The sequence below is a fragment of the Crotalus tigris genome, unplaced genomic scaffold (genome assembly GCF_016545835.1).
Source record: "Crotalus tigris isolate CLP2741 ecotype Arizona unplaced genomic scaffold, ASM1654583v1 scf7180000020728.642097, whole genome shotgun sequence".
NCBI classification, from domain to species: domain Eukaryota; kingdom Metazoa; phylum Chordata; class Lepidosauria; order Squamata; family Viperidae; genus Crotalus; species Crotalus tigris.
Genome location: NW_024098154.1, coordinates 571,931 through 587,184, shown reverse-complemented (window position 1 = coordinate 587,184; position 15,254 = coordinate 571,931). Strand labels below are relative to the sequence as shown.

The following is a 15,254-nucleotide window of genomic DNA, read 5'->3' as shown; positions in this document are numbered from 1 at the left end:
ACTTAAGATAATTTGGTTTCTCCTCAATCTTTCGTCCATTCCCCCCAGCCTTTTTTTTTTCTTCCTTCCTTCTAATAACTCCCATCTGATCACTCGGATTATTTGCAGACTTGCTAACTTATTTATTTTATTTATTTATTTATGAGACTTATATACCGCTTTAAGTGCAAGCACTCTCTAAGCGGCGTACACCAGTAAGCAATGTGTATATATATATATATATATATATATATATATATATATATATATATATATATATATTTACATTGCCCCCAACAATCTGGGTCCTCATTTTACCTACCCCGGAAGGATGGAAGGCTGAGTTAACCTTTCTTTCTATGGAGAGAGAAAGGGAAAAAGAGTGGGTGGGTAGATCTTGGTGTAGTGGTTAGAGACATGAGGCTAGAAATCAGAAGACTCTGAGTTCGAGTCCCACCTTAGGCACCAAACCAGCTGAATGACGTAGGGCAGACATGTCAAACACAAGGCCCGGGGGCCGGATGCGGCCCGCGAAATGGTTTCATGTGGCCTACGAAGCCATCCTGGAAACAGTGAGGGAACAGCCCCCGCTGCCTTGGCCCTGGCCCAGGCCGGCCGGGAGCCAATGTACAATTTTGTGGTGGCCATCTTTGCTGAAACATATTCAGTCTTAGCTCCACAAAGCTGTCTAGAAACAGCGACGAACCAGCCCCTGCCATGTCGGCCCCGCCCCTTGGGTGCATGCTGAGGAGGTGTCACCCTTTGTGAGGAATGAAGAAATGACCATTGCCTGGAAGTGGCCAGCAAATGGCCCTCGTCTACTTCACCTATCCGGCTTGATGGGCTCCGGGGGAGGGGTTTCGGCAGGTAGCGGGGCGCTCTCCTCACAGTGCCGAGATGCTGAGCCAGGCGGCGCGAATCCAAAAAGAAACACGAGGCCACCCAGCTCCCAGCCTGCTGGGTTTCAACAGGCAGCGGGGCGCTCTCCTCACAGCACCAAGAGCTGAGCTGGGTGGCGCGAATCTGATGAGAAGTGCAATGCGGCCTAGCCCCCAGTCTGCCCAGTTTCAGCAGGCAGCAAGGTGCAAAGCTGGTGAGCTTCGCACCGCCAGACTCAACCTCTCGGCACTGTGAGGAGAGCGCCCCGCTGCCTGCCGAAACCACGCCCACCCAGTAGGCTACACCCACCCCATCCACGCTCACCCTGTAGGCCGCACCCACCCTGGCCACACCCACCCAGCCCCCCCCCCGAGGGCAACCGCAATGCTGATGTGGCCCTCAATGAAATTGAGTTTGACACCCCTGACGTAGGGTCAGTCACACTCTCTCTCAGCCGAAGGAAAAACACCACGATCAACTACTTCCAAAAACATCGCCAAGAAAACTGCAAGGTCTTGTCCAGGTAAGTCAACATTGATTTGAAGCACGCATATACAAATGTATAAATAATACTTCACTATCTGTATATGTCACGTATGCGATGAATGGGACAGTAAAATACCAAGTATATTCGTGAATAAATTTATTAGATTGTAGGTGCTGCAGGAATCTTTGTTTTTTTACAAAAAAAAATGAAACATGTCTGGAACATTTGGGTTTCTTCTGATTATACAGACTTAGGGGCCCATTAATTCTGGCATTAAAGAAAGCTAGGGAGTCAATTCTTTAAAGAAGAGAAAATACATTGTTCCAGTAGGCGACCCTATGAAATATTCTTTCAATGAAAATATGTTTCAAAAGTCTAACTGGTTTATATTTAGAATTCTCACAGTTTTAAACATGAAGATGGTGTTTTATTTATACAGTCGTGAACGATGGAAAAGATTATTCATTGTCACTGTGAAATTGGGGACTTGTGTGCTGAAATAAAAGTCTTTCACCAACAGTTATATAATTATGTAAAAACCCACAATCATATTTCCATGAAAATACAGCTATATACTTTTATTGGGCTTGATCTTAACAACATTTAGGCATTTTTTATTCCATTTGTTACAGTTGGACTTCAAATGTTCTAAATAAGCACCATCATGTGATTATACTTCAAAAGACATCCATACCATGCAATCTTACACACGTCTTAAGTACTTAATCAAAACTCAGTTGCAAACAAATCCATACAATATACGAATGCAGCCTCAATATATTGCAGTTCTCAAGATAAATCCTTATGGTCTGATCATAATATATTGAATGTTGGCATCCTATCCCATTTCTCCCTCCTAATTTTCCAAAGGAAGTGATGTCGTCTCAAGCTATGTAAACAATCTTTAAAGATCAAGAAACCTTAGAATGCATGTGCAATTTTAAAATCATGATTGCATTCATTTTGTTAAAAAATGCCAAGTTATAAAAACATACTAAGCTTTGTCAGAGGCATTCAAAACAGTTGTTCACATTATTGTAAGTGTAGTTTGAGGTACTGCTGGAACGGAAGAAGGCACCATAGAAGCAGATTGGTTGAGATGTACAGAATCAAAAAAAATCATATCCTATTGAAGAGTCTACTTTCCTATTGGAGAAAAAAATGTATATAGATACAGCATTATGCACAATTCCCCCCCCCAAAAAACCCAACTCTGCAGTAAATTATTTCAAATAGGAGATAGTATATTTTTCCAAATGTCTTTTCCCTTATGTATTGATTGTTCAATTGCAGTCCTATACTTAATTACCTAGGGGTAAAACTTGGTTGATATCAGAAAGAGTTACTTTTGAGTAAGAAAAATGGATTGTACTATTACTATTGTACTATTAGTTAGCCCACACATTAGTTTATATGTATAGTGAGTGCCTATATTCAGCACAGAATTACTTGCATTTACTAATAATTTTTCTTAATTTTTCTGGATAGATCCCTCATTTGCTGTTTTATTTCCTTAAAGTTACTGTAACTCTACAAAAAGGACTATGAACTCCAGCAAATATTAAGACAGTGGTTCTCAACCTTTTTGATGCCGCGACCCCCAACCGGTCGTAAGTTGAGGGCTACTCAACCGGTCGTAAGTCGAGGACTACTCAATTGGTGCAGCACCGTTTGCAGAATGGGACTTTTGGCAGGCTCAGCAGGGCAGAGACAGCCTGGACAATTCCTATTGGCTTTTGAAAGCCAATAGAATTAGACTCTATTCAAGAGAGTCTATTCTATTGGCTTTCAAAAGCCAACAGAATAAAAGGGAGTAACACAGCTAAGGAAAAGGGGGAAAAAAATGGCGGACTGTGTTGTTTGGCGGCCCCCGTGAAATGGTCGTTCGACCCCAAATGGGGTCCCGACCCACAAGTTGAGAACCACTGTATTAAGAGAACATCATGATATGGGATCTATTGGATGTAAAATGACCTAAGGAATTCTATAAATCATAACCCAAAGCCTTAATATCATTAAAGGAAACTATTTATATTAAAACAGTGCAACTGAAGAGCATTGGTTTTAAAGAGAAAAAAAAACCAGCCTGGAAAATGATATATATTGTCTCTTTACTTGATTATCATTTTATATTAAATTAAATTTGAATTTTTTTAAAACCATGGCTGCCTACATTCTGAAAAGGCCCACTTACTTGGGCTTCCGCTCCTTAATGGAGAAGGGCTCCTGCTTCGAGTTGCCTAAAAGACAAAAAAAAAAGAGATGATATTTTGATTCATCCCCATTCCTTTCACTCTAGAAAAAAAATAAATCGGAATTGAACACACACAGCGTCAGATTAGCTGGGATGAAAAATTGTAGCATTTTATAGCGGTAGCCTCAGTGTGTCCACCTTGCCACAACTGGAATACATCTTAGTCGCATGACTTAAGTGCTAAGACTAGTTTTAAGGGCCATCTATTTGATATACGGTATATTTGATTATTCATTCTCCAGAGTAAATTAGGTCAGTTAGAACGTTGTTGATCTGCTCTACTGCCATTTCTCAATTAATATAGATCAGTGTTTCTCAACCTTGACAATTTTAAGGCATGTGGACTTCAACTCCCAGAATTCCACAGCCAGCAATGCTGGCTGTGGAATTCTGGGAGTTGAAGTCCACATGCCTTAAAATTATCAAGGTTGAGAAACACTGGTATAGATCAATGTTTCTCAATCTTCGCAACTTGAAGAAGTGTGGCGTTAATCTTCCAGAATTCATCAACTACCATGCTGGCTGGGGAATTCTGGGAGTTGAAATCCACATATCTTCAAGTTGGCAAGGGTGAAAAAAATCCTCTGACTTAGATATTGGCATTCCACATACAGTAGTGGCCAAAATTGTGGAAATCTTTTGGGAAAAGTGTACAGTAGAAATGCCACCTTTGGTTAAATTTCCACCCATTTTTCTTCTAATTTCTTTATACCTGTAGCCTTGTTCACTTAATAATACTATTTTACATCGCTTCCTGGGCAACCAGTCAACTCTTTGCACCGTTACTTTAATTTTATTATGTTTTGCAAGCTCACTCAATGAAAGAACACAAAAAAAACCAACCAACTTGATAGCGATCACATAACACACTGACCAATGTCCTCAGCTTCAATACAGGACATCAATCACTGAATTCTACTGTGATCTGATTGGCTCATTGCCAAAACAAGATGACACCTGATTGGCTCTCTAAACACTCGTGCTCATTGGCTACAATCGGATGAAGGAAAGCTACCTGAGATCAACCTAAGCAAGTTGTACTTCCTTTTTCTGGTTATTTGGTTGTAACTTTTCATAGAATGCAGTACAGATAATTGAACAAACTTTGTTGCATTACATTCTTGATTACATTATCTTTCCATTGATATATAATTTTATGGTACTACTCCAAAAAAAGTGGTGTTATTAGCCATCAAACCTCAAAAATACACTTTTCCCAAAAGGTTTCCACAATTTTGGCCACTACTGTATATTAGCCCTACCAGACAGCTGTGTTAAAGAGCAGTCTACCAGTCCTGGAGCCAGGAGAATAATGTGCTATCATGAGTCTCAGGTCCCAAGTGGCCTCACATCATCATCACATCGCTTAGAAGGCCACACCACTGTGTATTGTTGCTCTCCATTAAGAAGCTTCCTATATTTTTTCCAGTTGCTGCTGGACCAATGAAGCTGCAGCTCTCTTGCGCAAACCATTGAACCCAGAAGAAAAAAATAATAATTTTGCACTTAGAATTGAACAAACCATCCATCAACGCTGCAAATACTGTATATTTTTGCTTTGACAATATGCAGAACTGTCTGTTATTTTTGGGGTTAATACAGAGCAGAAGAGGGTGGGGGGTAAAGCCCGGGAAAGAAAGAGGAAGGAAACCTTTGACCTTCACACTAATTGGATAATGTGATATATGACAGCTAATACAGGGAGGGAACATGCTGATAATTCAACTGCTCAGAGGGAGAGAACTTAGATCTTAGCATAAACCTTCCGTTATGCCTGTGCCGACATTTTGAAGCAATAAAAGACTTTTAAGGAAATCAATGCCTGGAAGTTCTTTGAAGTGTTTTGTTAGCCGGAATCATAACACCATCACCTTCCAAGGCCCCTTTCCTTTGCCCTGTAGTAAGAAGAGTCAGCCTTGGGTCACCAACAGCCACGTACAAACTTTGAAGAAGGGGCGAAGGATTCAAAGTATGTGAGGCTGGATTGGGGCAAACCTGGGTGATGCTTCTTCGACCTTTTAGAGCAGGGGTGTCCAACTCACAATGTCACATGATGCGTCGCGACGTATCGTGACTTTTTTTTCCCATTGCCGGCAATGGGTCAGGCGCGGTTTCGCCATGACGCATCCGGCCCGCGGACTTGTAGTTTGATGCCCCTGTCTCAGAGGGAGATCTTTGAGAGTAAGGCTTGGATTACTATTTTCAATCTTGGGTGGCCTCATTCCAAAGTTTACAGCTTCCCGCTAGTTCAGTGGTTCTCCACCTGTGGGTCGGGACCCCATTTGGGGTCGAACGACCATTTCACGGGGGTTGCCAAACAAGGCTGTCCGCCATTTTTTTCCCCTTTTCTTTGGCTATGCCCCTGGCACCCGGTAATGTATAAGTGGTTGGGGGTCACCACAACATGGGGAACTGTATTATGGGGTCGCGGCATTAGAAAGGTTGAGAACCACTGCGCTAGTTGGAGAGATAAATCATTTCTACGAGGCCACCAAAGATTGTAAAAACGATCACTGACCTGCTTTGAGTTATCAGTTGCCAAAATCTGTGAGAGTTGAGCTATAAATGAGTATTGGAGATTAATGGGCTTCTATAAATCCCTATGACTCGTCCTCATGTCAACCATTTTCCCAGGCAACGGTCCTCATAACCTTGGCCTTATTCCAAACCCTAGTGGAGGTAGCTTAAAGTGGTCTTTAGGTAGTCCCCTTCCTCCCCTATTTGTTTTTTCCTTACCACTGAATTGACAGCCCTCAGGTTTTAGGGTTAGGGACCACAAATGGGGGTTGGGTTTCTCACCTGTTTTACAAGCTATGAGACCGAGGAAGTACAATAGCTCTGTGCACATAATCAGAGTGTTTTTAACCATACCGTCTCCCTATCTCTCAGCCCCATATTTTGAGTTGCCTCTTCTTGTTAAAAACAATAATTAATGAGGCCTTCAGTGCAAACTCCTGGGTATGCATTGTGTTGGACCAGTATGTAACCATCTGGCCAGAGTGTAGAGCTAGCTTAGGAAACTGTGTGTAGAGCAAGTAGCATTTTAAGGGTTAAAGGGCTACCCCCTTAAGGGTAGCCTTCTGGGAAATGTAGTTTAGTTGTTACATGGTTATATCTGTGTTCTAATTGGCCACTGGGAAGGTCCTGTGGTTTATTACCAGATATCCTGTTATGTGCCAGGTTTTCTATTAGCTCTCTCCATGAATCCTAGCCATTATTCTTTTACCTATGAGATGGGTCCATATTACAACCCACATTCTGGAAGAACTTCTACAATAACTGTGAGTTAATGTCTTGAGGATGCCTGGAATAAAGTAATTTTGTACGACTTATCCATTGAGTTTATTCAGTGGAATCCAGCAACCTTTCTGCATGGGACAGGAAATGCATCTTATTTTGAACTACTATGTTAATCGGTTTGTGTTACTTTACCAAATGCCGAGAGTAGCCTGTACCACGAGGCAGAGGGCTAACACTACGGCTGCGACTCTGGCTCCTGTTTCTGCTCCTGGAAGACAACTGAAATAAAATACAAACCATGAAACAGATCTCAGTTAACCAGGGATCCTTTTAATGAGTAGACTTTGCAGAAGGGCAAGGAGACTATTGTGGAAGAAAAGACTCATTTTGTTTTAGTGTCTAGGCCAGGGGTAGGCAACCTTGGCTCTTTTATGACTCGTGGACTTCAACTCCCAGAATTCCGGAGCCAGCCATGCTGAGGGGAAAGGGAGGGGTTTCCAAGCTGAGCCATGCTGGCTCAGGAATTCTGGGAGTTGAAGTCCACAAGTCATAAAGCGGCCTAGGCCTAGGCCAGAGGTAGGCAACCTTGACTCTTTTATGACTCGTGGACTTCAACTCCCAGAATTCCTGAGCCAGCCACGCTGAGGGGAAAGGGAGAGGCTTCCAAGCTGAGCCATACTGGCTCAGGAATTCTGGGAGTTGAAGTCCACGAGTCATAAAGCGGCCTAGGCATAGGCCAGAGGTAGGCAACCTTGGCTCTTTTATGACTCATAGACTTCAACTCCCAGAATTCCTGAGCCAGCCACGCTGAGGGGAAAGGGAGAGGCTTCCAAGCTGAGCCATGCTGGCTCAGGAATTCTGGGAGTTGAAGTCCACGAGTCATAAAAGAGCCAAGGTGGCCTAGCCCTGGTCTAGCAGGAGTTGGCAAATCTTGACCATTTCCAGAAATGGCAACTTCGGTTTCCAGAAGGGTCCACAAAGTGGGATCGAAACAATCAAGATGACACCTTGGACTGAGAAATCAAAGCTCTGCCTATTTTTATGTGCTATCTTGACTTTTTCTGATCCTACTCTCTGGATAGCCCGACTTCCAGAGGTCCCCACCCAGATTGGCCATTGCTAACACCCTTGGGAATTGAGCACACATCTGGAAGCAGTGAAAGTCGGGAAGTAGCGTTCTAACACATTCCAGATTTCAATCCCAATCTTAGCATGCAAATGATCTGGGATTTCTCTCTTAGCAAGACGCTTTAAAATTTCAGCCTTCCATTTGAAATTCTAAATCAAGGGTCTTCAAACTTGCCCCTTTTATCACTTGTGGACTTCAACTCCCAGAACTCCTCAGCCAGCGTGCCTAGCTGAGGAATTCTGAGAGTTGAAGTCCACAAGTCATCAAAGGGCCAAGTTTGAAGACCCCTGCTCTATATCTATATACAGAGTATACCTATATATATATATCTCAGCCAGGGATAGGGAAGCAGCAAATACAGGCTTTCTGTATCTTTCTTTTGGCCTTTATTTGTCTATCCCCCTTCTATCCCATTTGCTCCTAATCAAGCCACAATATGGCAGTTTTTTGCAGCTCAGACACAACCGGTAATCTTCTCAGACCATTCTTCCCAAATTCTGCACCATAGTTCCCGATCACTTCCAGATCAGAAACCAAAACAAAGCGTAATGTACAGTAAAACCCAGAGTACTGCTGATTTAGACCCTGAAGGAAAGTTCCATAACACTTCTCTGGAGGTCCACAAAATGTTCACGGTTCCTAAGCCTTACCTCACGGTAGCTTTTGCACCCCCATTTCCCTCAAGAGGTAAGACCAGCTCCTGAGCATGTTTTAAGGTTTTAAGGCAGAACAAATCTTATCCCCTCTGTAATCCAATTGGCAAATTCTGCTTAACCACCACGGTTTGCTAAATAAGTCACAATTCACTGGATTCATAGATCATACCAAAGCAAAGGATATAAAACCAAATATCTGAGTTCAAGCAACACATTGAGCCAAAACCAAAGGGAACTGCGTTGCAGCTTAGCAAATAAGGCCTGAACTCAGCATATATTACACTTTTCCAAGCTGACACCCTCCAAATATACTGAATTTCCACCGCCAGGATTCCCAGCTCACATGGAATTCTGGGGTTTGTAGTCTATGTATGTCTGTCTACCTGAGGTGAGAGTGGTTAATGTGGAATTAGAGACTGGTTTATACCTGCAGGATCCCTTAATTTTATAAACAGAACATTTTAATAGCCATTGTTAATTCAGTTAATATTCATTTGTCTTTTGGTTCTGGGTTCGTCTTTGTTGGTATGTGTTTTTTGAAGGTACCTATCAGGATTATATAGTACAGGGAGTCCTCAAATTACGGCCACAATTGATCCCAACATTTCCGTTGTTACGTGAGACATTTGTTAAGTGAATTTTGTCCCATTTTACGACTTTTCTTGCCTCGGTTGTTAAGTGAATCACTGCAGTTGATAAGCTGGTAACCTGGTTGTTATAAGTGAATCTGGCTTCCCCATTGACTTTGCTTGTCAGAAGGTCACAAAATGGGACCCCATGACCTTGGCACACAGCAACGGTCATAAATATGAACCAGCTCCTAAGCATTTGAATTTAGATCACATGATCATGGGGAGGCTGGAAAGGTCATAACTATGAAAAACGGTCATAAGTCACTTTTTTCAGTGCCACTGTTGTAAGTCGAGGACAACCTGTATACACACACACATGGTAAGTGGGGAGATGAAAGTAGACTTTTCTTGTTAGTTGTGACTTCTTGTTAGTTTCTTGTTAGTTGTGAAGTCATGTCCGACCCATCGTGACCCCATGGACAATGTTCCTCCAGGCCTTCCTGTCCTCTACCATCTTCTGGACTCCGTTTAAGCTCACGCCTACTGCTTCAGTGACTCCATCCAGCCACCTCATTCTCTGTCGTCCCATTCTTCTATTGCCCTCAATCTTTCCCAGCATTAGGCCCTTCTCCAGGGAGTCCTTCCTTCTCATTTGGTGGCCAAAGTATTTGAGTTTCAACTTCAGGATCTGGCCTTCTAAAGAGCAGTCAGGGTTGATCTCCTCTAGGACTGACCGCTTTGATCGCCTTGCAGTCCAGGGGACTCGCAGGAGTCTTCTCCAGCACCATAGTTCAAAGGCCTCACTTCTTTGTCGCTCAGCCTTTCTTATGGTCCAACTTTCACAGCCATACATTGCAACTGGGAAAACCATGGCCTTGACTAGACATACTTTTGCTGGCAGGGTGATGTCTCTGCTTTTGAGTATGCTGTCTAGATTTGCCATAACTTTCCTCCCCAGGAGCAAGTGGAAAGTAGACTAGAAAGGAGGAAAGTTGCATTGCTGGGATTTCTGTGTGAGTTCTAATCTTTTTCAGTCTAACTCTTCCTTTTTGTCACTATGCGATTGTCTTAAATCCTAGATTTCCTTTGGAGCAAATACAGTTAAACAATACATTTGGTATCATAACTGTAAACCATCGTGACTTTTTTTGATCATCCCTTTCAGAATCTCCTATTTTAATACCACCTGTGGCACGTGGCCCCCAAAGGAGAGCTCTCTGTTTAAAAAATTTTAAAAGCCTACCAGAGCACCTCTTTTAGTTACAGCTTCTCCCTTCACAACCACTGAATCCTCTTCCATCAGAGCTGGCCAGACATGGTAAGCCACCAGTGGAGCTGTGAAATCAGAGTCATAGCTGCGACGGTATCTAATCAGACACAAAAGAAAAATCAGTTACAACTGAGGTTGCATCACCCGTCCATCTCGTCTTTCCCCGGGGCACTCAGAACAATTATCTTATTTACTCTGGTATGTGGACTAAAGGAACAGCAACAGATGATGCTTGCCCCAAAGATGCTTTTTCATGAGGCAACTGAACTGTCTTGTTTTTTCTTTGAAGACGCTTCGCTTCTCATCCAAGAAGCTTCGTGAAAAAGCATCTTTGGAACAACTATGAACCCGGATGACTGAGAATCTCCATAGACATCAGATGAGGCTTGCAATAAAATGTCGAGTCTCTTCATGTATGTATGCAAGCACTAAGGGCATAAAGAATAGCTTGATGGAGAGGGGAAAGAGCTGCTAACAAGATAGTGATCAGATAAGTGGAGCTTAAGCCTGGGCCAAAGCAATAACTTGATAAACATCTCGGACAAGTTCACATGAAGACTCTGTTCCTATAGCTGTTACAATGAAAGTAATTCAGACATATATTTTTATTGGCTTCTTAGTTTGGTCTATCTTCTAGACCAGTGGTTCTCAACCTTTCTAATGCCGCGACCCCATAATACAGTTCCCCATGTTGTGGTGACCCCCAACCACTTATACATCACCGGGTGACAGGGGCGTGGCCAAAGGGGGGAAAAAATGGCAGACAGGCTTGTTTGGCGACTCCTGTGAAATGGTCGTTCGACCCCAAATGGGGTCCCGACCCACAGGTTGAGAACCACTGTTCTAGACTGACGACAAGTAAAAAACGTAGAATTATGGCATGCCAAAATTGTATGTTCTTGGTGCGATAACATTCTCTAGATAACATGCAAAAGTAACAGAATAACAGAGTGGGGAGACCTTGTAGATATCCTTTCAGACAAATGGGTGTCCAAACTCTTCTTAAAGTTGTGGGGTACCCACAACTTCTGAAGGCAAACCATTCCACTAGTTAATTGTTCTGTCAGGAAATTTTTCCTTAATTCTAGCTTGGTTCCTTCCTTGATTAGTTTCCACCCATTGTTTCTTGTCCTGCCTTCTGGTGCTTTGGAGTCTAGGTTGACCCTCTCTTCTTTGTGGCAGTCCCTCAAATATTGGAAAACTGCTATCATGTCACTCCTGGTCCTTCTTTTCACTAGACTAGACGTACCCAATTCCCACCACCGTTCGTCATATGTTTTAGCCTCCAGCCCCCTAATCATCTTTGTTGTTCTTTTTTGCACTCTTTTTAGAGTCTCAACATCTTTTTTATATTGTGGCGACCAAAACGGGATGTAATATTCCAAGCGAGGTCTTACCAAGGCCTTATAAAGTGGTATTAACATTTCACATGATAAAGTAGAGTAGAGTAGAGTAGAGTAGGGTAGGGTAGGGTGGGGTGGGGTGGGGTGGGGTGGGGTGGAGTGGAGTGGAGTGGAGTGGAATGGAATGGAATGGAATGGAATGGAATAGAATAGAATAGAATAGAATAGAATAGAATAGAATAGAATAGAATAGAATAGAATAGAATAGAATAGAATAGAATAGAATAGGAATACCTGGAATGGAATGGAATGGAATGGAATAGAATAGAATAGAATAGAATAGAATAGAATAGAATAGAATAGAATAGAATAGAATAGAATAGAATAGAATAGAATAGAATAGAATAGGAATACCTTGAATGGAATAGAATAGAATAGAATAGAATAGAATAGAATAGAATAGAATAGAATAGAATAGAATAGAATAGAATAGAATAGAATAGAATAGGAATACCTGGAATGGAATGGAATGGAATAGAATAGAATAGAATAGAATAGAATAGAATAGAATAGAATAGAATAGAATAGAATAGAATAGAATAGAATAGAAACTTCATTGTCACTTTAAATGTACACTAATCAGCATACATTAAAAATGAAATTTCATTGCCTTCAGCTCTCAAAAAATGATCTTGATTCTATCCCTCTGTTAATGCAGCCTAGGACTGCATTGGCCTTTTTGGCAGCTGCAGCACACGGGCGGCTCATCTTTCAGTGATTGTCCACTAGGACTTCAAAATTCCTCTTCCTGTTACTACTATTGAGTCAGGTTCCACCTATTCTATAGCTATACCTTTGGGGGGGGGGGCTTTGCCTAAGTGTAAAACCTTATTGTTCTCACCACTGAATTTCAGTTTGTTAGACAGGGCACAGTGTTCAAGTCTGTCGAGATCCTTCTGGATCTTGAACCTGTCTTCCGGGGTGTTGGCTATTCCTGCCAATGTTGTCTGCAAATTTGATGAGTTCTTCTTGTTCCCTCACCTAAATTACTTCTGAGGCTGTTGAAGAATACTGGGCCTAAAACGGAACCTCGCAGTACCCCACTGCATACTTCCTTCCTTGTAGATGCAGTTCCATTAAGGCAGTGGTTCTCAACCTATGGGTCGGGACCCCATTTGGGGTCGAACGACCATTTCACGGGGGTCGCCAAACAACGCAGTCCGCCATTTTCCCCCCTTTTCCTTAGCTGTGCTACTCCCTTTTATTCTATTGGCTTTTGAAAGCCAATAGAAGAGACTCGCTTGAATAGAGTCTAATTCTATTGGCTTTCAAAAGCCAATTGGAATTGTCCAGGCTGTCTCTGCCCTGCTGAGCCCGCCAAAAGTCCCATTCTGCAAACGGTGCTGCACCAGTTGAGTAGTCCTCGACTTACGACCGGTTGAGTAGTCCTCGACTTACGACCAGTTGGGAGGTCGCGGCATTAAAAAGGTTGAGAACCACTGCATTAAGGTGTGATGTGTTGAGTCTTCTTCTCCATTCAGGGAGACAAATGTGTCTCCGCATCTTTTTGTTGCTTTTTTGTTTTAGATTAGGAATGCAAAACACGCATACTTTGTTGCCCTTACTTGTACTCGCTGAACAGCTCTGCGTCTGTACCAAAAGCAACATCCAGGGGAGGATCAAGAGTCTGCATGGAAAAAGCTATCCGGCACAACTCTCGTATTAAGCTACTAATCATGATGAAATCAACTCCTGGAACAGAAATCTTAGGACTGATATTCAGTGCACGGATAACTTCCTGAAAGTATATGAAATACGTGAGGTTATTTCCTTGGAAATTACAAAAAATAAAAACAAATGCAGATAGGCCATTTGAAACTGGAACACAAAATGACAGGATGACCGGGTTAAGACTAAGTGGCTTCCTAAACGGGTTTTTTTTTTATTATTATTTTCAAAATCAAGTCCTCAACATACGGGCATCTATCACAAATTTTTTTTTTTTGATATTTTATATTTTTTTCTTTTTCCGTCTTTTATTTTCTTTCCTCTCTTTTTCTTTTATCTTTTATCTTTCTTTCTTTTTCTTCTTCTTTCTCTCTCTCTTTCCTCTCTTTTTTAAGTATTTTTTTAATGCTTATATCATAAATATTTTATTATTAATTATTTTATAAGTTGTGAAAAATTGTTTAGGTTTTTTTTTTAAAAAAAATTTAAATGGGCCTATATTCAGTTCTGGGAAGCTCGGGGAAGGGGGAGGGAGGGGTGGGTTTGGGAGGGATTGGGCGAGGGTTGTTTTGTTTTGTTTTTGTTGTTTATTTGTAAAACTTTTAAAAATTTTCAATAAAAAAAAAAAACCACGTTGTAATACTTTCCATTTAACTTTTAACTAAATGAGTGAAATGGTTTCCTACGTGGAACTTCACTAAAATTTTATTTTGGGGATTGACTTAAAGATTTCCTATTGCCACAGCTATACAGCTGAAGAGGCGATGAAGTCAGACATAGTTAGGAACGGAGATGTTTTCAGAGGTGTCTGAAGGGTCAAAAAAGGCAAGATGGCAGCCGTGAATTGAAGTCCCGCCCCCTTTCTAATACATCATGAATAAAGGGGTGGGGCTTCAATCACTTGGTTATGGCTGCCATCCTCTTTTGACCCTCCTCTTCCAAATACTCGTGGCACACAAACCGTATTTTATTAGAAGAAAAGTATAATCGTTGTTATTTAAGCCTCAGCCTCAAAGAGCCATATAATACTGAATGTCATTATGGAATGTATCGGCAGGCAACACTGATAACAGAATTAACCTTGAGGTCCTGTTAAGTAGTACTTTATTACCTGCCTAAGACTAGAATAGAATAGAATACATGGAATGGAATGGAATGGAATAGAATTTCGAGGCGTACGGATCCCAAGGATCTCGTTGCTCTAACATTTAGACTTGGTGGATTTGTCAAGTTCTCATGACACCTTTGAGATATAATCGCTGGTGAATACTTCTTCCTCAGAAACCAGGGGTAGGCAACCTTGGCTCTTTTATGACTCGTGGACTTCAACTCCCAGAATTCCTGAGCCAGCATGGCTCAGCTTGGAAACCTCTCCCTTTCCCCTCAGCATGGCTGGCTCAGGAATTCTGGGAGTTGAAGTCATAAAAGAGCCGAGGTTGCCTACCCCTGTCATAGACCAAGCTGATGGTCAGTCTAAGGAACCATTTTGTTAAGTCTCCCGCCTGCCACAACTCCTCCACTGAGTTGCTGCACTTCAGGGGTGTCAAACTGGCGGCCCTCGGGGCCCGTTGGCGTCACGCACAGGTCACGCCCACCCCGGCTCCACAAAGGCAAAAAAAAAAAAAAAGGCACGATACGTCACAATACATCACCTGACACAATCGACCTTGACACCCGTGCTGTACTTCAGCTCTCCTTTGCTTATAAAAGAGCTCTG

At 42.1% G+C, this 15,254-nt stretch overlaps 1 protein-coding gene across 3 annotated transcripts in view; it reads right to left on the bottom strand.

Annotated features, from left to right (window-relative positions):
• Positions 1 to 1,525: 1,525 nt before the first annotated feature.
• The window catches only part of SPATA18 (spermatogenesis associated 18), a 40,024-nt gene continuing 26,295 nt past the window's right edge, over positions 1,526 to 15,254 (bottom strand). For all 3 annotated transcript variants that reach the window (XM_039368296.1, XM_039368297.1, XM_039368298.1), the window contains 5 exons: positions 13,435 to 13,607; positions 10,440 to 10,563; positions 7,032 to 7,118; positions 3,540 to 3,585; positions 1,526 to 2,491 (listed from right to left, as the gene is read on the bottom strand). In XM_039368296.1, the coding sequence (XP_039224230.1) occupies positions 2,484 to 2,491; positions 3,540 to 3,585; positions 7,032 to 7,118; positions 10,440 to 10,563; positions 13,435 to 13,607 (438 nt within the window). In that variant the 3' untranslated portion in view covers positions 1,526 to 2,483. The remainder of the gene's footprint in view (positions 2,492 to 3,539; positions 3,586 to 7,031; positions 7,119 to 10,439; positions 10,564 to 13,434; positions 13,608 to 15,254) is intronic.